General features: G+C 47.0%; 1 protein-coding gene across 1 annotated transcript in view; it reads left to right on the top strand.

Annotated features, from left to right (window-relative positions):
• The first annotated feature begins 713 nt into the window (after window positions 1-713).
• LOC307203860 (G protein-coupled receptor kinase 5-like) overlaps window positions 714-25,092 on the top strand; it is a 78,647-nt gene continuing 54,268 nt past the window's right edge. Inside the window, exon 1 of the mRNA XM_079955065.1 lies at window positions 714-935. Coding sequence (XP_079811191.1) covers window positions 884-935 — 52 coding nt within the window. The 5' untranslated portion in view covers window positions 714-883. The remainder of the gene's footprint in view (window positions 936-25,092) is intronic.

Below are 25,092 nucleotides of genomic sequence, written 5' to 3'. Positions count from 1 at the left end.
CCAGAACGTTGACACATCGCTGCCCCGCCCCCGCGGGAGCGACGTCACCGGCCCGGAGCCCCGCCCTCGTGGAACGTTTGGTAGCCAGTTTCAGATTGCTACAGTCGCGCTCGCGTCCGCGCTATTTCCTGCTGCCGCTGGGGGGGTGGAAAGATTCCTGCGCTCTGGCTCGCCGTCTCTCTCTCTCTCCCCCCCCCCAGATTCTTGCGTGGGGGGGGCCCGGATTCCTGATCCCCTTAAACAAAAATCAATCCTGCTTGCGGGGGAAACGACGGACCGAGCCTCTGAGCTGCGCCTCCACATCACAAGGATTGGATTTAGGATCTCTTCGTCTCCTATTTCCTTCTCCCCCCATCTGGGCATGGTGCGCTGGGGAGGGGGGTGAAGGGGCTTTTCCTCAGCGCTGCTGACCCCCCCTCCGCCCCCCCATCCCTACCCCGAGAGGGGTTTTACCGGCGCCGGAAAGCCTCCTTCCGAGGGGAGGGGGGGCGGTGCGCGAGGGAAGGGATCCCTGGATCGCATTGCATTGCGGCTGTTGCTCCTAGGAGGAAGAAAAAAAAAGGCTTTGCTCCTTTTCGTCCAGCCTTTGCCCACTCCTGCCCCCTTCCCCATTTCCTCTACGCTCTCCCCCCCCCCCCCATTTTAACCATCTGCTCGATTTCGCCTCGGAAGGAAAAGGAATATATATATATATATATATATATATATATATGAATGACTATGCTGCCTTGAGGACTCGGATGCTGGCGGCCTCTTTTTAAAAGGGGAAAAAAATCGGGAGGCGGGGAAAATCACCTTGCAGAGGATCTTCGAAGAAAACAGCTGCCCCTTCTGCCTCGTTTTCCCCTCGACCCTGCCGCAGCATCACTCAAGCTGGAGCATTATGGAGCTGGAGAATATTGTGGCCAACACAGTCTTGCTCAAAGCCAGAGAAGGTAAGAGATTGGGGGGGGGGGGCGCGTGGTACAGGCGTGGGTCTTTTTCCTGGGCGAGCTGGGGAGGGGGGTTCGTCTCCCCTACCCCCTTCTCTCTCTCCAACCCAGAATTGGCATAATGGTTTTAGCAGAAAGAAACTTGGGCTCTTGCCTCCGGCCGTTCCTGTGTGGCAATGGGGGTTTCCTTGGTTTCCCCGGAGCGCCCAGAGAAAGCGTGTGCGCCCGTGGGTGTAACTTTGTGCCCGTGCAGGTAGGTCGTGCCCAGAGGTGGGAACTGGTCCAATGGCACCTGGCGGAGCTGAAGAGGGATTTGAACTCTGGCCTAGGCCAGCAAGTGGAAGGAGGGGAGCCCGGAGGGGCATCTGGAGAGAGCAGGTCCGGAATGATGGACCAGCAAGAATTATTTTGCTTCCCCAATGAAAACGACCAGAGAAAGGAGCCACTGCTTTCTTTGTGGAAGTGAGATCTTAAAGTAGCAGTATGACCCTTCTTGAGATTAGAAGCAGGCTTCCTGGAGTTCAGTGGGGCTTATTCCCAATAAGTGTGTGCAGAATCATAGCCTCAATGCTGTGACCATTATGGTAATTTAGCAGCCTTTAAAAATGGGGGTGGACTCTGTTTTATATTCCAGCCCGCCCCCCGCCCCTGTTAGGTTTTTTTTAATTAATGGGGATAGACAAAATTTTGAATTTGCCCAAGGGTTCAAATCCCACTGCAGCCAAGGACCTGTATGTAGGCCTTAAAGTGCAGTCTTTTAGCCTCTGTACTCCCATCTGTAAAATGGGACTATTAATCATAGTCTATTGTATTATAATGCTTTGCAAGGATGGGCAAAGTAAAGACTTTGGACATTGAAAGCATACATCATCATCATCATCACTAATACTACTACTACAAGATGCTTTGGACATACATTATCATCATCATCATCATCATCATCTGTGCCCTTACTGGGCACCTTTTGCAAATGAGAGTAAGGAAGTGCATCTCACTTTGGGGCCCACATAGCACACTGCACCAATTCCTGGATCAGTTATACAGCACCTGTTCTGCATGCAGAAGGTCCCAGGTTCAAGCAATTGCTGCCATCTCCAGGTGGGAGGGACCCCTGCCAGAAGGCATGGAGAGTCACTGCCAGTCAGTGTAGATAATACTGAGCCAGGTGGATCAATGGTCTGACTCAGTATCCATCAGCTCCCTATGTTCATGCATGCTGCCAGGGTTTAAATGACATTGGGTATAGGCAGGGCACATGCTTTACACAGATGAGGTGTGTTTCAGATGCTTCAAACTGGTGCTGATGAATGCAATGAAAATAAATTCTAAATTTCTCAGATAAACTGCGCCCAACACAGTAGAATCATAGAGTTGGAAGAGACCACAAGGGCCATCGAGTCCAACCCCCTGCCAAGCAGGAAACACCATCAGAGCACTCCTGACATATGGTTGTCAAGCCTCTGCTTAAAGACCTCCAAAGAAGGAGACTCCACCACACTCCTTGGCAGCAAATTCCACTGTCAAACAGCTCTTACTGTCAGGAAGTTCTTCCTAATGTTTAGGTGGAATCTTCTTTCTTGTAGTTTGGATCCATTGCTCCGTGTCCGCTTCTCTGGAGCAGCAGAAAACAACCTTTCTCCCTCCTCTATGTGACATCCTTTTATATATTTGAACATGGCTATCATATCACCCCTTAACCTCCTCTTCTCCAGGCTAAACATGCCCAGCTCCCTTAGCCGTTCCTCATAAGGCATCATTTCCAGGCCTTTGACCATTTTGGTTGCCCTCCTCTGGACACGTTCCAGTTTGTCAGTGTCCTTCTTGAACTGTGGTGCCCAGAACTGGACACAGTACTCCAGGTGAGGTCTGTAAATACTGTGCATCTCTCTCTCTCTCTGTATATATGGCCATTTGGTGGTTAGGGATGGAGATTTCACATAGCTCTGCAGGTCAGAACTATGCTGCCACTTATATCAGTGAGCTAATTACTACCATGGCAATTAGAAAGCTTTACCTGATGCTCACAGCTCTGTCTAAAATCTTGGCATATTGGGAGAGAGAGTGGCAGAGCCCTTTGATTATTCCAAGATAAAGGGGGGGGGGAACCCTAAATCACAGGGAAGCAGGTGCTGCAAGCTTTATCTTTACCTCCTCAACATTGGTATTAATCTTCGCCAAGATGCACCAACACCAGCATGTTGATTTGATCCGAGTATCCCTACTTCAGCAAACTTGCTGCATTGGTCATGTTGATATGTGTGGCGGGTCTTTCGGGATTGTTCTTTTTCGGGATGCTCAGGGCAAATTCGGAGGAAGCCCACCCCTCTGGTACAATGAGAACGTTTTCTTGACCATTGGAATGAATGGGGCATATGATGCAAATGCAACTCATTACTGAAATAATGGTTGTCCCTACGTAACCTTTACAAAACAGAATATAAAGCAGTTCCAGAATTCCTAAAGGTTTTGTAATTGGGCTTCAGGCCTCTTAGAATGACTAATTTTGTTGGGAGTCAGAGCCATAAGTTCTGTCTGGTTACAGTGTTTCTGAAACAAGGAACACATTTTTTTCCAGGTTTGAAGGGCACTTTTCCTGGAAAGCCAAAATTTAATCCAGGTGGGAAGCATGTGGAGCGATTGGAAGTGGTAGCCTCTCCCATGGGGTCCTGCCCTGAGTTAGATATACGAACAGGGAATGACGGAAGCTGACTTGCGCCACCCAGGCCACTGAGCCATCCACTCCCGGATTGTCTATGTTGCCCCGCGGCACACTTTCACCCTCCAGATGTTGTTAGACTACAGCTCCCATCTTCTCTGACCCTTGATCATTCTGGCTGAGACTGATGGGAGTTGAGGTCCAAAACCAGGAGGCCACAGTTATCTCCCCCTTGTCCACAGTGACTGGCAGCAAGTCTCCAGTGTTTCAGACAGATTTTTCTCAGGCCTGTCTGGAGGCACCAGAGCTTGAACCTGGGACCTTCTGCCTGCAAGGCAGATGTTCTACCACTGAGCTATGGACCGATCCTTATTTGTTCTACACAAATTGGAGGTTTCAAAGGACTGTGGGTAAGGCTGTTCCATGCCCGCCCATTTGGCAAATGGGCGATATTGTTCCAAGAATGTTTCATGCGCAACACATTTCCTATGCAGCTGTCACTTCCATGGAGGAAATTGCTGTAGCTAATGTGGCTGATTCTCTGAATATGCAAACAGTGGGGAAAACTTGACCAGCAAAGATCACACAGTAGGTACACCTTGTAAAATGGATGTATGTGAGAGAGAGAGACATGCACCAGGTGCAGTTTCATCTCCTGAAGTGATACAACCAGTCCCAACCTTCCCAACCATTCTAGCCAGTCTTAGAAAGCTAAATTGTGGTTGCAAGAAAGCAGCCAAGTCTTCTTCTCAACCACCTTTGGAGGGAGAAGTGGTGTAGTTGGGAGCTTATCAAAGACCTGTAAGAAAGCTGCAAGGACTGTAGCTCAGAGGTAGAGCAACTGCCTTATATGCAGGAAGCCCTAAATTCAATCCTGTACATCGCCAGGTAGGGCTGCTGCCAACCTGTGTAGATAATGCTGAGCTACATGAACCAATGGGACAAGGCAGCTTCTATCTTCCTACACAAGAGTGTGTCCTGAAAGGGAATGGGTCTATGTGCCGACATGCTAGAGGCTGCCGCTGGCTAGCAGTGGCGTAGCGTGGGTTGTCAGCACCCGGGGCAAGGCAAGTAATTTGCGCCCCCTAACCCATGGATTTTAGTAGGGGCAGAGAGCTGCGAGTGCGAGCGCGCCCCCCCAGATGTTGCAGCCGGCCCCCCCTGCACCCCCACGCTACGCCACTGCTGGCTAACACTCGTGTTGCATTGCAAATAGGAGGATTGGATTCCACTCTGTCCTAACCTGCATTTAAATCTAGTCTAAGAAAGCCATTGTGGCAGAGGGAATAGTGCTGGATTCAGAAGTTTGACTGCATGATACTGGGCCAATCGCCATCTCTCAGCCAAGCCCCACTTAAGGGAGCTGGGGGGTTGTGAGGATAACGTGGAGCAAGACACCCAGCCAAGTGTGCTTTCTTGGTTCCTCGATAACTATCCCAAGGATGCACTGAAATGAATGTGCTTAGCTGTCTCCTTGGTGATGGAAAGCTACAAACATATCTGCTGTAGGATTGAGATTTCTGCACAGTGAGAATAGCCTCCAACCCATATTTTGAAAACTGTATGTTTCCCCCCTCTTTGTTCATTTAAAATGAATGCACCATGTATGCCTGCAGCTGCAAACAGAATTTTGAATAGGAAAGTTTTTTTCTTGAGGTATTTAGTGAATAGTTCTGCGCAAAAGAGTTGCTGTCATTAGGGCCTGGAAGGAATTTGCCTCCTGAGTTGGCCAGCTTTTAGCTGTGCCATAGCTGTTTCCTCACCGCCCAACTTGTTCTATACATTTAGAGCACTATTATACCACTTTTAACAGTCCTGGCTTCCCCCAAAGGGAAGTATAGTTTGTTAAGGGTGCTGCAAGTTGTTAGGAAACCCCAGTTTCCCTCACAGTTCTCACAGTAGTTTATCAATCCCTCTTCCCAGGGACTTCTGGGAATTGCCACTCTGCTAAATTGACCTCCTTAGCACCTATTGGCATGTTTCTTTTAACTAAAGCAAATGGTTATATTTCCATTGGAACACAGAGCTGTATATTTCCCCTTCTCTCATGAAATAGCCTCAGAACGTGGTCATTCTTGATGTTTTCTTTTCCTCTCTGCTCATCCTGTCACTCTCAATGCCATTGGCTGGTCTGCTCTGATATAATAATAATTGAGAAAAGCCTCTTGGTAGATCTTAAGACATGGACAGGCTGCTACAGGGACAGACATTCCTCAAGGAATTAGGTTACACCAGGGCTAACCCATGTGGAGAGGGGTCTTTCCTTTCTGGACCACATGGTCCCTGACCATTGACCATACTTGCTGGCAATGATGAGAATTGAGAGCCCAAATCATATGGAGGGCAGAAAGTTAGATACCCCTGGTTTTAAATAAATAAATCAGTGTGTGTGTAACCCAGTCATTCTCTTGCTATATCCACAGCCTTAAGCATCACAGTGGAACTTCGGTTTTCGAACGTAATCCATTCCAGAAGTCCGTTCCAAAAAATTCAAAAACCAAGGATCAAATGGCTGGCAGCAAAGTTAATGGGGAAAAAATGAAAATCATTCAAAAATGGAAGCATTCACTTCTGGGTTGTCGGTGTTCAGAGTCCGGACTGTTCGGTTTCCGAAGCGTTCGACAACCAAGGTTCCACTGTACACACAGGTTTCTTGTGGAAACGAACAGCAGTAAAGCAAAACAGTGTAATTTCCTCTTAGGAGTCATCAGTTTTGGACAACAAATTGTGTAGGTTCTTGTCCTTTATGCCAGGCTCTTTATGGCAAGGTCTACCCCAGCCTTTTCAAGGCTTGTAGGGAGCATGTGCAAGAGTAAGTTAACACAAGTTTCCAGGTATGTTCACACTTCCCTTTCCAAAGGCCAGTAATTTTTCAATGGTGGCTCCCTGTGTGTGGAATGTTCTTACCAGAGAGGCTCGCCTGACACCATTGTTACCTGTCTTTAGGTGCCAGCCCAAAACATGCCTCTTTACGCAGCCCTTTGGCTATTAAATAATCTATGGCCTGGTAAATCTGGACTGTTGTTATGGTTATCTTATTATTATGCTATGTATTATGGGTTTTTTATTATTATGCTGTGTAAATTACGTTCTTAATGTTGTACGCTGCCCTGGGTTCTTTGGATATAAATCAATAAATAAAAATAATAGTCCCAAGTTGGGTTCAGCAGCAAAGACCTGTCCTTGTAAGAATCCAGGTGTCACTGTTCTGCTTCACTTGGTGCCTCCCCCCCCATGGCAAAGGGAAAGGGAGCAGCTGCCCCACATTGAATAAAGTTGAAATTGGTTGGCAGTAGCTTGTGGACAACCGAAGGAAGTACTTATTTGCCACAACACAATGTTGATTGTCAAAGCAATTCACATTTCTTCTAGATGTGGCGATTGATTGTCAGAGCTGAATATGAATATATTCAGGGGCACCTCGGGCTACATACACTTCAGGTTACAGATGCTTCAGGTTACAGACTCCACTAACCCAGAAATAGTACCTCGGGTTAAGAACTTTGCTCAGGATGAGAACAGAAATTGTGCTCCGGCAGCAGCGGGAGGCCCCATTAGCTAAAGTGGTGCTTCAGGTTAAGAACAGTTTCAGGTTAAGTGGTGAGAATGCTGCTGCGCTCAGGTCCTGCTTCCCAGGACCGATGGCCTGATCCTGCAGGCTCTTCTTGTGTTACTGGGTTAATAGTCTGCCCCAGTGTAAAGGCTTTTCCTATGCTCCTTAAGTCTGATCTGCTGAACTGATTCCAAATGAAACCTGGAAGTTTTTCACTTTTGTTTTATTCTGTGGCTGTCTTCCCCCACCCCCACCTCCTCTCCACCCCCACTCCCAGGCCCCTGGTGTTAGCAGTGGGATGAGACCCCTCCCTGTGCTAAGCGAGGGTTTTACTCTGTTGAAGCTGACTCAGATAAGGATCGAAAAAGACCTGCAGTCTCCAATGCCCTAGATGTAATTCCGTTAATTAATTTGCATTGCCATTTTATTCATAGTAGTGAGTTATATTCTTCCCAGAGGAGCCTTCTCAGCTCTGCTCTCTTGGTGGCCTGCAAATATCTGTACAGAGCAGCATAACTGGAGTGAGGATTTCTGGGGTTTGCTTTTACCTTTTTTTAGGGTGGGAGAGGAAGGCATCAGGAGATCACCGTGCAGCGAAATGCATCAACTCTTTTATTGAGCATCTTATGCATATCAATAGCTGTCTGTGCAGCATTCACCTTTCCATATAATGGGGAGTTTTTAGATTATGATGGTGTCAAACAGGGGTAGGGAACCTTTTTCAGCCTGAGGGGCACATTGCCTCCAAGGTGACCTTCTTCAACGCCATGCTTAGAAAGGTTGGCACTCACTCGCAGCCATCAATGGGCATGAGAGCAGGTGGAATGGGATAGAAAGGTGATTCTTGCACACACACCTGTGGGCCTGCATCCCCAGTGGGGGCTGGTTTTGCCCACCCTTAGGTACGCCTCTGAGCTCAGATCTCTTGAAACCGGCAGCTGCAAACAGATGAGCTTTGAGACACAGCTGTGTAGCTGAAAGTTCTGGCCTGACTCTCACCTGTGCAGCAAAGCTACTAGGGAGCTTCAGGAAAGCCACTCTTTTTATAATATGCAGACAATAATACCTGCCTACCTTTCATGGTGGATGTAAGGGATGTGGAGAATGATGCTTGAGTGCTTTGAATACTCTAATGCAGCCTTTCTCAACCTGTGGGTCCCCAGATGTTGTTGAAATACAACTCCCATCACCCCTAGCTAGCAAGGCCAGAGCTCAGGGATGATGGGAGTTGAAGTCCAACAACATCTGGAGACCCACAGACTGAGGCTGATGGAAGCTGGAGTCCAACAAGGTTTTGAGGGTCTTAAGTTCTCCACCGCTGGTAAAAAAAACCACCCCTTGATATACAGTACTCTGTGTTACCTCATTTAGGAAGCCTTTTGTTGGAAAGGGGCTGCTAGACAAAGTAAAAAGTCCTGGTCTTGATTACAGCTCAGATGTGGTGTTCACGGGTGCCAACTTGAATTGCGGGCCAGGTAAACCCCATAACTGATCACAAGATGCAGTGCAAACACACCATTTGAAAGGCAATGCCCGTCAACTGGGGGGCCCTGCACCCCTCAAATATTTTAATGTGGGGCTAAAGGGACCTTAGGGACGCAGGTGGCGCTGTGGGTTAAACCACAAAGCCTAGGACTTGCCGATCAGAAGGTCAGCTGTTCGAATCCCTGCGACAGGGTGAGCTCCCGTTGTTTGGTCCCTGCTGCTGCCAACCTAGCAGTTCGAAAGCACATCAAAGTGCAAGTAGATAAATAGGTACCGCTCTGGCGGGAAGGTAAACGGCGTTTCCGTGTGCTGCTCTGGTACGCCAGAAGTGGCTTAGTCATGCTGGCCACAGGACCCGGAAGCTGTACGCCGGCTCCCTTGGCCAATAAAGCGAGATGAGCGCTGCAACCCCAGAGCTGGTCACGACTGGACCTAATGGTCAGGGGTCCCTTTACCCTTTACCTTTAAAGGGACCTTGGCCTGTAGGAGTTGGCTCCTGTTGCAGTGATTGTGCATAAGGCAGTTGGGGAAGAGCCATAGTTCAACGGTTAGAGCATCTGCTTTCCATACAGGTCCTGGGTTCAGCCCCCAGCATCTCTAGGTAGGGCTGGGCAATACCTCAGTCTGAAACCTGGGAAGTTGCCTGCCAGTCAGTGTAGGCAATACTGAGTTAGACAATCCAATGGTCTGACTTGGTGTAAGGCAGCTTCCTATGTTCCTATGCACAATTCACCCCAGTATATGCAGTTTGGTTACTTGGTTGGAGAATTGCGTTGCCAAGTTTGGAGAAGTGTGAATTTTGAAGGCTGGCTGTGTTTCGGTTTGCGTATTGCTTTGGAAAGCGGGAGATGGGTAGGTTTGCCTTTAAATTTCTCCCCCAGCTGCAGTCCGTAGACCAGCCCTGCAACTCCTCAAGATGGTGTCCTGCCTGTGTCCCAGGGTGCTGTTCCTGCCGGCATTTCATAGGATGGTACTGCCAGCTGTCCTCTCTCTGTTCTAGCTCAAAGTCCATATTGAGCCTCCCGTTTTCCATCTGCTTTTGGATAGACGGCCCAAGAGGAAGTATCATCCTTCAGAACACATAAACAGAAAAATCCCCTCTCTATTTTCCCTGCTTTAAAGACTAAAGGCTGTATGTCATGTGAATAGTCCTAGAGACAGAGTCATGTATACCTTGTAACTTCTATTTTGTTTTTCTTATTGCATTGAAATCCTGCCTTTTCTCCATGGATTCTCACAGCGCCGTGTGTGGTTCTTTCCCCTTCACAACAACCCTCTGAGGTAGGTTAGGTTCAGAAATAGTGACTGGCCTAGTGAGTTTTATAACTGAGTGAAGGTGGGCTTTTTTGTGTGCAGTTGGACACAAAAACACAGAGTTCAGGGGGGAAATGTGCCGTTGGAAAGCTGTCAATGTGCAATTTGAAAAATGGGAAATTTGACACATTAGGCATATGTGTTTATTAAGCATTTTAATGGTAGGCAATGTCAGGGACAGCAGGTACACAGATTATATAAGGGAAGAATGTGCTTAGTTTCCATGCATAAAGCGAATTGCCCAAACCATATTAACCACATTTTATCTGGGGCTGGAACCTTCTCGTCCTCATCTTCAGGCAGTAATGCTCTGTCAGGACACCTGTAAATACCCTTATAGTACTCAATTCTTTTGCACCTGTTAGTTACTGAACTAAAGCAGGTTCATAAATGAATCATCACTGTATTGCAGATATTAGATAAGACCGAGTCCTATGGGGAAACCACCACTGATGCAGGCTATCAGCAAAGTTAGCAAAGCACACTTGGTTAGTATTAGTGTAGGGGTCTGGCGGGGAATTTCTGCTTGGTGGGGGTGTGAACCCTGGTTTCTCAGGTCCTAGTCCACCACTCTAATTGCTATATTACGCTGGCATGAGAATGGCTGCCATCATTTCTTTTCCTGCATCCCTCTTTTCTGGCTTCCCAAATATTGGTGAATCAATCTATTTGTTTACCTAGAATTTGAAAAGCTCCCTGGCAAAATTGCAATAGAGTTTCTGCTAGTACATCCCTGTCCTGTTCTGTCAAGTTGCTTCTAGACCTTTTGATAAATTTGCTCACCTAGTTTCTGTTTATATCTTGCCCTCTCCTGAGGGCTTTGGCCGGATACTGTATTGAGATGCATACAATACAAGTAAGATTACGAATGACCTTAAAATGCTACTATCTGCTTAATGCAAACTGACAAACGTTCTAGCATTTAACAGGTTTCCACCTTGCTCCACGTAGCCCTGAAAACCGTTCAGCTTTGAACGTTTACTATCTTTATTGACTTTTATTATAAGAAACAAATCATATTTGTACAGCATAAACACATTGGAACCCCAGGCCTGTCCATCAGGCGCTCAGTACTATCCTCCTGCGATACTGAACCCTGGGACATGTCCCTAAACAGCCAAGCTGCAATCCCTCTTTTTTTCTTTTTAATGGATTTTATTAAATTTTTAAAATATGCATTTCAAAATAAACATTCTTCACAATGCCATATATTCATTGACTTCCCTTCTTCTCCTTTCATGGGTCATTTTACTTATCTATCATTCCTACATATTTTACTGTAACCATTTTAGTCATTTCTCCAATTTACATCTTCCAGTTGTTAATCACTCTCTTGAATTTATCTGAGTGCTGCCACCGTTTTCAGTTGTGCACACTTATTTTTTAAATAATCAGCAAAGGTTTTCCACTCCTCTTTAGATAAGAATTCTTGTTCTCGCAATCTATAAATTAAACCTGCTAATTCTGCAAATTCTGCAATCTTAAATTGCCAATCTTCCTTACTTGGGACCTCCCTCACTTTCCATCTTTGGGCTAGCAAAACTCGCAAGCGTGAAAAAGGCCTCTGTCCCAGTTTAGTGCATGGACTGAATGCTCACAAATTTGGCCTCTCTAGCTGAAAGCAGCTCCAGGTTTAGAGGTCAGCTGCTGGAGAGCAGCCTGCATCTGCATAGGTCTGCTTTCACACTCTGTGCAGGGAGCTTCCTCGAAAACATCTGGCTGCCCACAGAGGGCAACAGACTGCTGGACAAGCTCAGCCTTTGGTCTGAGCCAGCACAGCTCTTCGTTTGAAGCTAAGGTCTTAAACCAGGGGCTCCTAGGTGGTGGCTCCCCAAATGTTGTTGAACTGCATTTCCCAGGATCCCTGATCAATTGTCTTGCTGGCTGGGGCTGATGGGAATGGAGGGCAGCAACATCTGGAGCCTCCACCCTTGTCTTAAGCCAGGGGTGCCCAAACGTTTTTCAAAGAGGGCCAGATTTGATGAAGTGAACATGCGTGAGGGCCAACCAAAGTTGTTGAGCTTTTTAAAGGATCGGATTAGGCCCCTGAAACGGACTTTGGACATGCCTGTCTTAAGCAATGCATTCATGGGGAAACAGGCTCCAGCCTTTACTTTTTGCTCTCTTACTCCAAATGGGGTTGAGCTGTTGTTTCTCGCAGACATTTGGCACTAGAGCAAAGATGGGGAACCTGTGGCCCTCCAGATGTTGTTAGACCACAGTTGCCATAATCCTCAGCCATTGCCCATGGAAGCTGGAGACCAGCAACATGACAGGGAAGCACCACCCTGGTTTGAGCCATTGATTTGGTTTTTTGTTTCTCCCAGAGAATCTGTACCTTGTGTCTCCCAGCAGCTCTGAGCATTTGAAGAGGGCATAAGAGTGAGTGGGGCGTGTGCGTGTGTGATTCAGGGAGGAAGGGTTTGTCTCCGCAGCACTTCCTCTCTTGTGGTAGCTTTGAACGCGAGCATGGCCCTGTGTGCACAGCTGCACCGGTAATGCAAAGCGCAGTCAGAGAGAGCTTCGCTATCGTGAGCAGGTTTGCTGATGCTAACCGACGGAAGAATACTTAGGCCTCGCTGTTTCATGTGTGGGCTTCACCTCCTTCCCCAAGTGACAGTTTTATTTTACATTCAACAGCCTGTCTGCTTCTAAGATCATCTTTGGCAGGAAGAGACGAAGCGGCTTCAAGTGTTTATAGGCTTTGTGGATTTCTCCCCATTCCCTTCCTTTCCCCCCCTTAAGTATTTAAATGACACACAGACTGAACAGCAAGCAGATATTTCTGGTGGGAATGTGTGTCAGGGCTTGGGCTAAATGACCCTTCCAGCTCTACAATTTTATGAATTGCCCTTTATTGCTGGTGCATGGTGGGAACTCAGGAACCCTCCTCCTCTAGTCCATGGCCCCTGTTGAACTGAGGCTTCACTGCCTTAGTGGGGGAACCTTTGACCTTCCAGATATTGTTGAACTACAACTCCCATCATCTGGTACGCAGGCTGAGACCCTACCTGCCCGCAGATTGTCTTGCCAGAGTGGTGCATGCTCTGGTTATCTCTCGCTTGGACTACTGCAATGTGCTCCACGTGGGGCTACCTTTGAAGGTGACCCGGAAACTGCAATTAATCCAAAATGCGGCAGCTAGACTGGTGACTGGGAGTGGCCGCTGGGACCACATAACACCAGTCCTGAGAGATCTGCATTGGCTCCCAGTACGTTTCCGAGCACAATTCAAAGTGTTGGTGCTGACCTTTAAAGCCCTAAATGGCCTTGGTCCAGTATACCTGAAGAAACGTCTCCACCTCCATCGTTCTGCCCAGACACTGAGGTCCAGCGCTGAGGACCTTTCAGCGGTTCCCTCGCCCTCCTACCAGATGTCAAAGAGGAAAATAACTACCAAACTTTTAGAAGGCAGCCCTGTTTAGGGAAGCTTTTAATGTTTAATAGGCTATTGTATTTTAGTGTTCTGTTGGAAGCCGCCCAGAGTGGCTGGGGAAACCCAGCCAGATGGGCGGGGTATAAATAAATTATTATTATTATTATTATTATTATTATTATTATTATTATTAATTATTATTATTATTACCCAGCCAGATGGGCGGGGTATAAATAAATTATTATTATTATTATTATTAATCATCATCATCAGGGCTGATGGGAGTTGTAGTTCAACAACATCTGGAGGACCAGAGGTTGTGCATTCCTGCTTTACTGGGCACTCACAGCACTTTTGGATCGGAGCAACTGAAAGTTGCCCTCTAGCATAGTCAGCACTTGGAGAAGTGACGATGTGAAATGTCACCTCCCGGTTCCCATCTGCTTCATGGGTGTGTTCTTGGTCATACGCATTCTTGGCTGCTGTGCTTCTGCGTGCAAGTCACTGCTCTAACAGGCAGTGGAACAACCATTTGGCTCGTGGGAGTGGAGTGCAGGGGAAGCGACTGGATCCTCTTCTGTTGCCGGTTTATCAGTTATGCTCTGGCGGGCGGGCCTGGCTGATCTTGGCAACCGGATGTGTTTTGCTTCACATTTGCAACGGGGAAGGGTTGTGCCTGACTTGATGCGGGAGGCAATAAATCCTTGGTTACTGTAGCAAGCAATTAGCCACCACATCACTCTGATTGAAGCTGGATGAACTGTAAGGCTAAGGAGGCTGCAGGGCTCAAACCAAATTGGGGCCTCGACTGTCGCAAAATCATGCTGTGGTTGCATTGACAGATTCCTGCGCGTTCCTCAGAGATTTGAACTTTAAACATCCATGCAGATTGTAGCACAAAAGCCCTAGGCAGATGGACATCCAGTCAGGAAAACAAGGAGGTGGGGATTGCATCCCCGGAGCAGTGCTGGCATTTTGGTGTTTGAGGTGAATGAAAAAATGGCGCTCCTCCTCCCTGTTGGGCAGAAGGGGTGGGTGGAGATCAGGAACAAGCTGGGGAAGAAAAATTGACATTGAGATTGACTGCCCCGCGAGACCCTGTTGCCTGAGGTGGTTGCCGCACCTGGCCCTTATGGTTGGGCCAGCCCCAGAGCATCCTTTGTGAGATAGACCTTCATCATCTGGTTAAATGCTTCCAGTGAAGGAAAGCCCATCCCTTCTCAAGGCAGTCTATTCCACTGTTGAGCTGCTCTTAACTTTGGGCAGTTCGGGAAGGGGGTTCCCAAATTGTAGTCTGTGATCTGTGAGCTGCTGCATGTCCACATCATCACCATTTAATTTGTATGCCGTCTTAGCATAGTTAAAACAATGCTCAAGGCGGCTTACAACATGACAAGATTTACATAATTACCAACATAACAAAAGTCATAAACAATAAATAAAACACATCAAAAGGTACACAACCAAACAGAAAACAATTTCCACATAAATCATAAAATATAACACTGAAAATACATGAACTGATTTTTAATTATATTTTTAGTGCTTCTTTTATTTCTTATATTGTATTTTGACCTAAATTCTATGTAATGCAGTAAAATACAAGATAAGAAGGAAAAGCAGCAGAGGGCAACAAGTTTGCTTCTTCTGAAGCAAGACCGTACACCAGATATTTGAAGACTGCTATTATGTCCTTCCCCTTAATCTTCTTTTATGCAAGCAAAATATACCCAGCTTTTTCAGACATTCATTTCTGGACCACAACCATCCTGGGCATCCTCCTCTGGACATGCCAGTGTATCAATCTCATTCTTAAAACGTGTCTTCCAGAATCGAGCACAGTCTGCTTCATTCATTCACCATTTTATTTGTATGCTGTTTTTCAACAAAAGAAATCATGCTCCAAGCAGCTTACAACAAAGGAAACCTGGGAGAGCTCAGTCGGAAGAGCATAAGACTGTTAATCGCATGGTTGCGGGTTTGAGCCCCACGTTGGGCAAAAGATTCCTGCACTGCAGCGGGCTGGACTGAATGATCTTTGTGGTCCCTGCCAACTCTACACTTCTTTGATTCTGTGGAACAGAAATGCAGCTCAAAATCAAACCCTTTAGAACAATTGCAGAACAGCGTAATAAAGCAACACAAAAGCAAATACAGCAACAACATTTCAGTGCTATAAATATAACAAGATTGCATTAGCAACATCCAACAGCAAAAAATAGCAGAGGAGTTTGACAGTTTCACCTTGTTTCTAGAAACACCTCTCCCATGATGTTGATCTTTACAACTCGGAGACACAGTGTTTATTCCACATATGCCTGCCTGTATTTTCATCTGAGGCCCTTCCCTTTATCCCTCTCTGGAACGTGGCAGATACAGTGGTGCCTCGCAAGATGAAATTAATCCGTTCCGCGAGTCTCTTCGTCTAGTGGTGTTTTCGTCGTAGGAAGCAAGCCCATTGACGGCTTAGCAGATTAGCGCTATTAGCGGCTTTTAGCTGATAAGCGGATAAGCAGATAAGCGGCTTAGCGGCTTAGAAAAAGGGGGGGGGGAGGAAAAAAAACCTGCAGGAACTCGCAAGACATTTTCGTCTTGCAAAGCAAGCCCATAGGAAATTCGTTTTGCGAAGCACCTCCAAAACGGAAAACCCTTTCGTCTAGCGGGTTTTCCGTCTTGCGAGGCATTTGTCTTGCGGGGCACCACTGTAATTTGTGGGCATTTTGTTGTTGTCATGTTTCCAGAATTCATAGAAAGGATAATCCAGTTAGGAAGACCATGTAAGATAAAGAGGCTGCATCCAACTGAGTCCTACTCACAGTGGACCCACTGAAATGAATAAGCCTAAGTTAGTCCTGCCCATTAACTTCAATAGGTCTACTCTGTGTAAGACTAGAATTGGCTAAAACCCAAAGTGTTTTCTCTGACTTGTAAGTAGTTTGGCCAAGAGAAAGAGAGGACAGGGCTCCTGTACCTTTAACAGTTTTATAAAAGAGCAAATTTCAGCAATGTTGCTTTTTACAGGAACACTTTCCTCTTCTTTCCCTTTTTTTGTCCAGTTTTAGCATTTTATTCCAAAATATATAGTTATCCACAATATTCTGTATAGAAGGAAAACAAAAAAATACAAGTATATCAGAGTAATCATACAATAGTAGTAAATAAAAATAAATCATATAAGTAGTAGTAAATGAAAACATAAATATATAAGAAGATAAAATGAAGAGAAAGAAGAAAAGAATACATTTGCCTGCTTATTGCTCCCAGTTTTCCATGGTTATGCATTCCAGCATTTGCAGTATATATGACTTGTGATTTATTATACCAATAGATGATAAACATACTTCATTTGCAATAACAATTATATCAAAATGTTTACCTGCTCTCACCTTAATTATACTACTTAATTTGACCACATTTATTGCTTCCTGTATTCTCATATTCCATTTGTTTAACATGGGAGTTTGAAACATACCCAGATTTGATGCTTTGCATCTCCAACAAATATTCATTATATGTTCCAGGTAAATGGTTTTTCCATGTGCTCTGGCTTCCGTCAAGGTGTCCCATTGCATCCCAACTGGTTTAGTTATGCTGGCTACAAGACCCAGAAAGCTGTCTGTGGACAAATGCTGGCTCCCTCTGCCTGAAAGTGAGACGAGTGCCACACCCCATAGTCGCCTTTGACTGGACTTAATCGTCAAGTGGTCCTTTAACTTTACCTTTTACCAGTTACTAAGTTGCTTGGGGTGGGGGGTATGATTCAAATGTATGGTATATGCGCAACCACAGATTCAAGCTGCTATGGTTAAATTAAAGGTAAAGGGACCCCTGCCTGTTAAGTCCAGTCACGGACGACTCTGGGGTTGTGGCGCTCATCTCGCTCTACAGGCCGAGGGAGCCGGCGTTTGTCGGCAGACAGCTTCCGGGTCATGTGGCCAGCATGACTAAGCTGCTTCTGGTGAAACGAGAGCAGCGCATGGAAACGCCATTTACCTTCCCGTTGGAGCTATTTATCTACTGGCACTTTGACGTGCTTTCGAACTTCTAGGTTGGCAGAAGCAGGGACCGAGCAACGGGAGCTCACCCCGTTGTGGGGATTCGAACTGCCGACCTTCCAATCGGCAAGCCCTAGGCTCTGTGGTTTAGACCACAGTGCCACCCGCGTCCCATGATTCAAATGTATGGCATATGCACAACCACAGATTCAAGCTGCTATGATTACAAGCTGCCTATTCTTCAAGACACCAAAGCCAAGACTTGCCTATTGGTTTTTAACTGTAGTGGGACCCTCCTCTCCTCCTCTGCTGACATCAAGCTTGGTGGAGGCTGTCCTTCCTTCTGGCTCCTTCTCAGTTCTCAGGATGATGCTGGGACATTCCTGAGGACTTAGAATATAGAGGGTTGCCATGTGCCAGGTTTACCTTGACATGCTAGGGAATGGACCTGGCATCTTCTCCACGCAAAGCGTGCACCCCTGAGCTACGGTCTTTGCCCCAACTTGCCAGCCGGGCTTTTCCTGCTTCCTCCCTTTTGGTCTTTTGTTACGTGTGCCTCAAGCCTTGCCGCTCAGACCCGGCTGTAGAGACCAACTGGGTCTTGTGCCTGCCTTAGGCAAACATCAGAAAGGCAAACACTGCATGGGCCAGCTGGGCAGAGGCACCTGTGGCTGTTTATGCTTGTGGGGAGAGGTTTGCTGGCAGCTCTGTTGACTCTTCGCACAGCCCTGCATGGGCCAGTTGCTTGCGTTTTACCCAAGTGTAAAGAGGTGGGGGTAAATAGATAGCTTCCCTTAATCTGGGCTGGGAGGAGGGCGAAGGAGTCTCATCCTGAGGTCCGCAGGTGCTCTGGAAAGGAAACAGGAATGATGCAACACAATTTTTTAAAAGACAGCAATTCTAGGCATATTGTTGGGAGGCTGTTCCCCCAAGTAAACATGTCCAGAATTGCTCTGTATAAATGTGACTATCTGAAAATTGTCATGGATATGAAGAGGCCTGTGGCTCCTGCTGCTTCCATTTCCCCGTGCGAAGCCACTGAATTTACTCTGCAGCCGCTGTCCCTGCAAGAGTGATAGAGAGAGCAGTTGTGTGTGTGTGTTCTGTTTGTACATTGCACCACATGTGTAGCTCCTCCCTCCCTCCCTCTCGCATGGAAAAGGCCTCACCAGGATCTTCCTTTTCAGAACTGAAAATCAAATCAGAGGAGCGGCAGAGAATAAAGGGTGGCAAGAGGAGGGAAACTGTTCCGGCATAATTTCCTCATGTGCCACACACAGCTAATGATGCATGCCTTTAGGAAGTGCTCGCCAGTGTGGAAGCTGCTCCAAAATGTGACACCGCCAGGCCAGCTCAGTGGAGCTTTCTGGCTCTTCTGGCTAACTGTGTCGTAACCCAGTCACCTTGCATATTGCAATCATCTTTCAAAATGAAGACAAGGATGCATGCTGCCTCTTCCTAGAGCAGTGTTGGAAAATTCCAAACTGTTAGCTGCCTTATACAAAAGCAGACCATTTGTGCATCATGCTCAGTGCTGTCTACTCCTGACTGGCAGTGACTCTTCAGGGTTTCAGCTAGGGAACCCTCCCAGTCATACCTGAAGATGCCAGGGATTTAACCTGGTGCCTTCTGCAGGCAATGTAGGTCATGCCTCTTTGGATCGGGAACACCGTGCCGTGGTATGGGCTTAGCGCTAATTTTAAAACGGTGCAGGGTCAGGGCTGGTGCCAGAGATAAGTATATCTGGGCAGCCACTGAGGTCCCAGTGCCCTCAGATGGGCTGCCTCTAATTCCTTATTTGTTGCCACAAAGCAGCAGACCCTGCCACCCACTGACCCCAGCTCTCTTTGAGCAGTGAGCACCAGCCCCATTCTGAAGACAGGACTTTCCCCTGGTGTTCCCTCCTTGGTTCCAAACAGCACTGGCTGCTTCAAACAAGCACCATTCAGTTGCTCACTCACTCCAGTGATAAGAGGCAGTGCTGCTTGCTTCCCAGCCATGGGAGCACAACCTTGTACAGAGTCATGCCATTGATCCAGCCTATGCTGGCTGGTCTTAGCTCTCCAGGGAACTGTGCAGCTTAGGTGAAAGGACACTTTTGCCCTGGACTCCACCGTCTCCAAACTCACCTAAAACCAGCTCTGTCCCATTTTTTGATTCGACTCAGACCTCGTATGGGTACCCATTTTTCATTTTCAGTAATGGGCAGCTTTAGGTTTATGGTCTAGAAACTTAGCTACTTATTTTAAAAAGTCACAATCTTGAGAACTAGAACTGTTGCCAGAATCTTGAGGACAACAAAGCAAACCACCAGCTGTTTCCGGGTTTTTTCTTGGCTTACCATGTTCAATTTGTCTGCAGGAGAGGAACCATGAACTTGGGTTTGAATGTACAGTGGTACCTCGGGTTACATACGCTTCAGGTTACAGACTCCGCTAAGCCAGAAATAGTACCTCAGGTTAAGAACTTTGCTTCGGGATGAGAACAGAAATCGTGCTCCGGTGGTGCGGCGGCAGCGAGAGGCCCCATTAGCTAAAGTGGTGCTTCAGGTTAAGAACAGTTTCAGGTTAAGAATGGACCTCTGGAACGAATTAAGTACTTAACCCAAAGTACCACTGTAATGTTAAGCCAAATCATAACTTAGCCCCAGGACCATACGCTCAGTAGCAGATACAGGAGGTCTCAGGTACAATCCGTGAATCTACAGGCAGGGCTGGCAGAGGCTCTTGCAGGAAGCTTATATCTCTGTCTCCCTCCGGTAGGAGCCCAGGGCACCAAACACCTCAACGCAACAAGCAAGAACATTATCTTGACCAGTGATCTCAGGCTTACCAGGAACAGTGCCTTACAGCCATAAAATGCCTGGGTAAACCGGAATGTTTTAAAATTCCTCCTGAAAGTAAATAAGGAGGGAGAAGGACGCAGCTCACCAGGCACACTGTCATGGGTGAATGCCAACTGGGCTGCTGCCAGTGTAGGCATAGAATCACAGAACTGTAGAGTTTGGAAGAGACCCCGAGGGTCATCTAGTCCAACCCCCCTGCAGTGCAGGAATACATTGCAGGCAGTGCTGAACCAATGGTCTGAGTAAGGCATCTTAGTCTATTCCCAGGCAGAGCAGCAGCAGCAGCAGCAGCAGGGCTGAGGGAGGAGTGCAGTGGCCCCGAACTTCTCTTTGCGAAGCCACATGTTTGTTTGTGCTAAGCCCTGGTTTGGCTTAGGGCTACATGCAAACTAGAACTCTGAAGGAAGACTTTCTGCACATGCTCTGGGGCCTCTTTGTTATTAGCACTTCAGAACTGATGTCTTGGCATTAAATATGCCATGCCCTGGGGCTGAGCATTGGGGGGCCATGGGTCGGACCACAGTTCCCCCGACAGCTTGTGTTTATTAAGCACTGTATGAGCAGGAAATATCTATCTCTGTTGCGACTTTGAGGCAGGAGGGACTGTGAAATGTTCTTCATAAAGATAAAGGTGGTGCAGCTGGCATGTTTGGGCATGCAGAGTCCGCAAGGGTGTGTTGAGAGATGCCTCCCTGCTCTTTTTCAGCAAACATGGATTAATCTTCCTTCTTGCTATAGAGGCGTAACTCCTCCCTGGCCTTGTTCAATACCATGCTTCTGCTGTTGAATAAGAGCTGCAACAAGCTTAATCCAGTGTCGAAGTGCTAGTCTTTCTCAGAATATGAAATGGTCAGAGAGGACGTAGCTTGTGCCTGTTGAATTCAGGGGTCTGTTCTAAGTAGAGGCTCTTTGGGAGTAGCCCTAAATCAGGGATCCCCAACCTGGAACTCTTCACATGTTGTTGGACTTCCTCTCCCATCTGCCCCAGCCAGCAGATTCAGTGGCTATAGGAGCTGTCGTGGCAGCAACACCTGGATGGCCACAGCTTCCCCATCCATTCTCGAAGGAAACATCTGCAGTGGTCATTTAAAGCAGGGAACTATTGGAGTTGTTGCTCTGTGAGAGGAATAGGGGTCTCCTAACAACTCTCAGCACCCTGAACAGACTATTGTTTTGTTGGCATCTGTCTGTCTGAGCAAGATGTTTGGCACCAGCTGGGTTTTTAATTTGTATCCCAGCAGCAAAAGGAAGTCTCTCTCTCTCTCTCTCTCTCTGTGTGTGTGTGTGTGTGTGTGTGCGCACGCTCCTTCCTGAAATGTCCCTGTGTTGGGCAAACTACACATCCTGTCCCATCTCTTAATTCCCTACCTTCACCTCAGGAGATTTACTATAGGCTATTAGGCACACGGGTGGCGCTGTGGGTTAAACCACAGAGCCTAGCGCTTGCCGATCAGAAGGTCGGTGTTTCGAATCCCCGTGACGGGATGAGCTCCTGTTGCTTGGTCCCTGCTCCTGCCAACCTAGCAGTTAGAAAGCATGTCAAAGTGCAAGTAGATAAATAGGTACCACTCCAACGGGAAGGTAAACGGCGTTTCCGTGCGCTGCTCTGGTTTGCCAGAAGCAGCTTAGTCATGCTGGCCACATGACCCAGAAGCTGTACGCCGGCTCCCTCGGCCAAGAAAACGAGATGAGTGCCGCAACCCCAGAGTCGTCCACAACTGGACCTAATGGTCAGGGGTCCCTTTTCCTTTACCTGTATTACACACTTGAGCAGGTCAGTTCCTTCTCTACCTTATTTTGTCACTTTCCCTATTTTGTTTTGAAACTGATGTGCACTTAGCTGCCCAGGTTTGCTATTGGGGGATGATTTGCCTCCTGCCTATTTCCCTTTTACTACCTGATGCCTGATTGATACACAAAACCGGCTTAGCTGACTCTGAGTCAGAGCCTCCCTGCTGCCGTAAGAAACTCCCAAGCGTTCCCTGCCTCTCTCCTGCTTCCTTAGTCAGCAGAACAGTTCTGGTGTGTGCAGCGCTGAGCCCCAACTGCGGGGACTCCACACTTTGAGACCTGATGGCAAAGCCAGAAAAATGTAGGATGTGAGGTGGACCCAAGGAGGAGCGAAGCCAGAGAGGTCTCTTGCTGAAAACTGGCTGTTGTCACATCTCTGTCATTTTCTCGTCACAGAGTTCCCAGCACCCTTAACAAACAACAGCTCCCTGGACTCTTTGGGGGGGAAATGTATGGTGTGCGTGTCTCCTGGGTCTGACCCAATGCTTCTGTATCAGCACATCAACTGAGACTATGTGAATATTAACCGCTGATGATATTTTGGGAGGGATGCATGGGGAGCATTTTCTAAAGAAAGATTTTCACTGACTTTCTGAACGTTGCGGTTATAAATCAGATTATATTTTGCCAAGCTTCTGCACACTCAAATTAAAACCAACAGATACTGGATTCTACGTTGTTAATCTTGTTTTTGTGTGACTTCAGAGAGCTTGTTTCATACATTCCTCGACATTAGTTGGTCCAAGTACTGTGGTTGTCCTTAATTGCTCTGAGTTTCTAACTGTTTGCGGCTATCTTATTTGTTTGTTAATTTCTTATCCCAGCTTTCCACCAACATTTATTTATATAAAGCGTTTAACTCTCTCTAGAGAGAGAGAGTGTATGCCAATAAAAGCACACATTAAAAATGAATTGACATAATATTTATCAAAATATAAATAAAATCAGCATTTTAAATTTGTTCACACACACACACACACACACACACATTATTTGTCTGGTTAGGCTTGCCTAAATATATTTTTTTAGCAGGCACCACAGATATGCCTGACTAATATCAATGGGCGGGGAGTTCCAGAGGACAACTGCTGCCAAAATGAAGGATCAGTTCTTTGCAGTACTTTGCTCAAGGTGACTAACACTTTTATAAGAAAGTGCTTCCCCAAACAGGGCATAGTTAAACTATGGAGTCCACCCCCCCCCCCGCCACAGAGGCTAGTGATGGTCACCGACTGGGAAGGATATAAAAAGCATTAGACAAATTCATGATAAGGCTCTCTGTGGCTACCAGCCATGATGGCTCAATTCTACTTAACACAGTTGGAGGCAGTATTCTGTCTTACATGCAGGATTCTGCTTGGCTACTGAGAGAACAGGATTCTGTTAACTTCATCTGCCATTCTTCTCTAATAGGAAGAATGACTGGAAGAGTCAAAAATCAGGAAGACCAAAATTTTAACAAGGAATGGGGGGAAATTGTAACTGACTGTTGTAAACAGTTAAAATCGTTAGTAGGATTAGAATATCACTTGTAATTGAAGGCTGAATTCTGGACGTAATGGAAGAGGTAAAGGGTTTGGAGTATCATAAAAGATGCGGGAGGAACTGATTATTAATAGGACCCACCTGGGAGAGGATGGACGTCCAGGAGATTCCTAGGAATCTTGTTTTCATGATTTATGTCGGATACATCTCTGTAAAATTTTAAGTTGAAAAAACCAAATAAATAAATTTTAGAAAATAAAGAAAAAAGATCAGGATTCTGGACTGCGTGAGCCGCTGTCCTGAGCCAGCAGGGCTCTTCTCGTGTTCTGCACCAATAACCATCACGCAATGAAATGCAACAAAACAGCACCAAGTCAGGTAAAGCTAGGGTTACCAGATGTCCCCAGTTCCCGGGGACAGTCCCCGGATTTGCAAATCTGTCTCTGGGAAACGTGGCAGCAGCAGCCTCAGCAGTCAGCCTGGTAGCGCACTTGGCCCTGGCCGGTTTCAGGAGCTGCTGGCTGCCGTGGCGCCCGCCATTTTCCCACTCCGGAAGTCCCCATATAATGTGCGCATATGACAGCCGCTGCTGACACCACTGCCGAAGGGGAACTGGGGACGTCCGGCGGTACAGATCTCCTGCCCCCTTCCCCCTTTTTGTTTGACTGCTTGGGGGAGGCTCGGGAGTTGCGGGCGGCCGTTGCCCAGTTTTTAAAAAACTCTGTGCATTTATGTTTCACAGGGTGCAAAAGAAGGGCTTTGCACCTTTATACAATATGCACATGTTCTTGGGCCCAGGGTCTTTTACCTCACCATCCCCACTACTGACTCCCTGTTGCTACTCAGCTTCAAAAAAAAGTGTGACTGGATTCATTGAAAAAAATCTGGTAACCATAGCATCAGTCCAAATAATGCAAACAGCTTGTTAAAAAGTCAGATTTGGCATCTTTGTCAGTCTGCTGATGGTCCAAAAGCCTGTCTAAACGAAACTACCTTTGCTTGCTGGCAGAAGGTAATCAGTCTCCCTTGGCATGGTTTCCAGAGCCTGGGAGCAGCCGCCAAGAAGTCCCTCTACTGGTACTGGGGCGCCCCGCAAGACGAATGCCTCGCAAGACGAAAAACCCGCTAGACGAAAGGGTTTTCCGTTTTTCGAGGCGCTTCGCAAGATGAATTTCCCTATGGGCTTGCTTCGCAAGACGAAAACGTCTTGCGAGTCTTGCGATTTTTTTCGCTCCCCCCCCTTTTTCTAAACCGCTAATAGGGTTGCTTCGCAAGACGAAAAAACCGCTAGACGAAGAGACTCGCGGAACTGATTCTTTTCGTCTTGCGAGGCACCCCTGTAGTTACTAAAAGCCAAGCTGTGTTAGAAAGGTCACATGGTGCAGTGCAATAAAACCACCAATACCATTTTGCCATTTATCAAAATATATAGCGCAGCTGCATTTGAAAGGTTCAGAAAAGGGCAACCCAAATGATTTGGAGGATGGAGGCGCTCCCCTTACCAGGAAAGGTAGAAGTTTGTAAAATAATGTAGAACCCGTGGGCGTCCCATGAACCTGAAAGTTGGAAGACTCAAGACAGATAAAAGAAAGAAAGCAAGCTGTTCTTCAGTCAGCGCATGGTTAAACTATGGAACTTGCTCCGACAGGGTGGCAGTGAT

This window comes from Podarcis cretensis (genome assembly GCF_951804945.1).
Source record: "Podarcis cretensis genome assembly, chromosome: 15".
NCBI classification, from domain to species: domain Eukaryota; kingdom Metazoa; phylum Chordata; class Lepidosauria; order Squamata; family Lacertidae; genus Podarcis; species Podarcis cretensis.
This window is presented reverse-complemented; position numbering and strand designations above follow the sequence as displayed.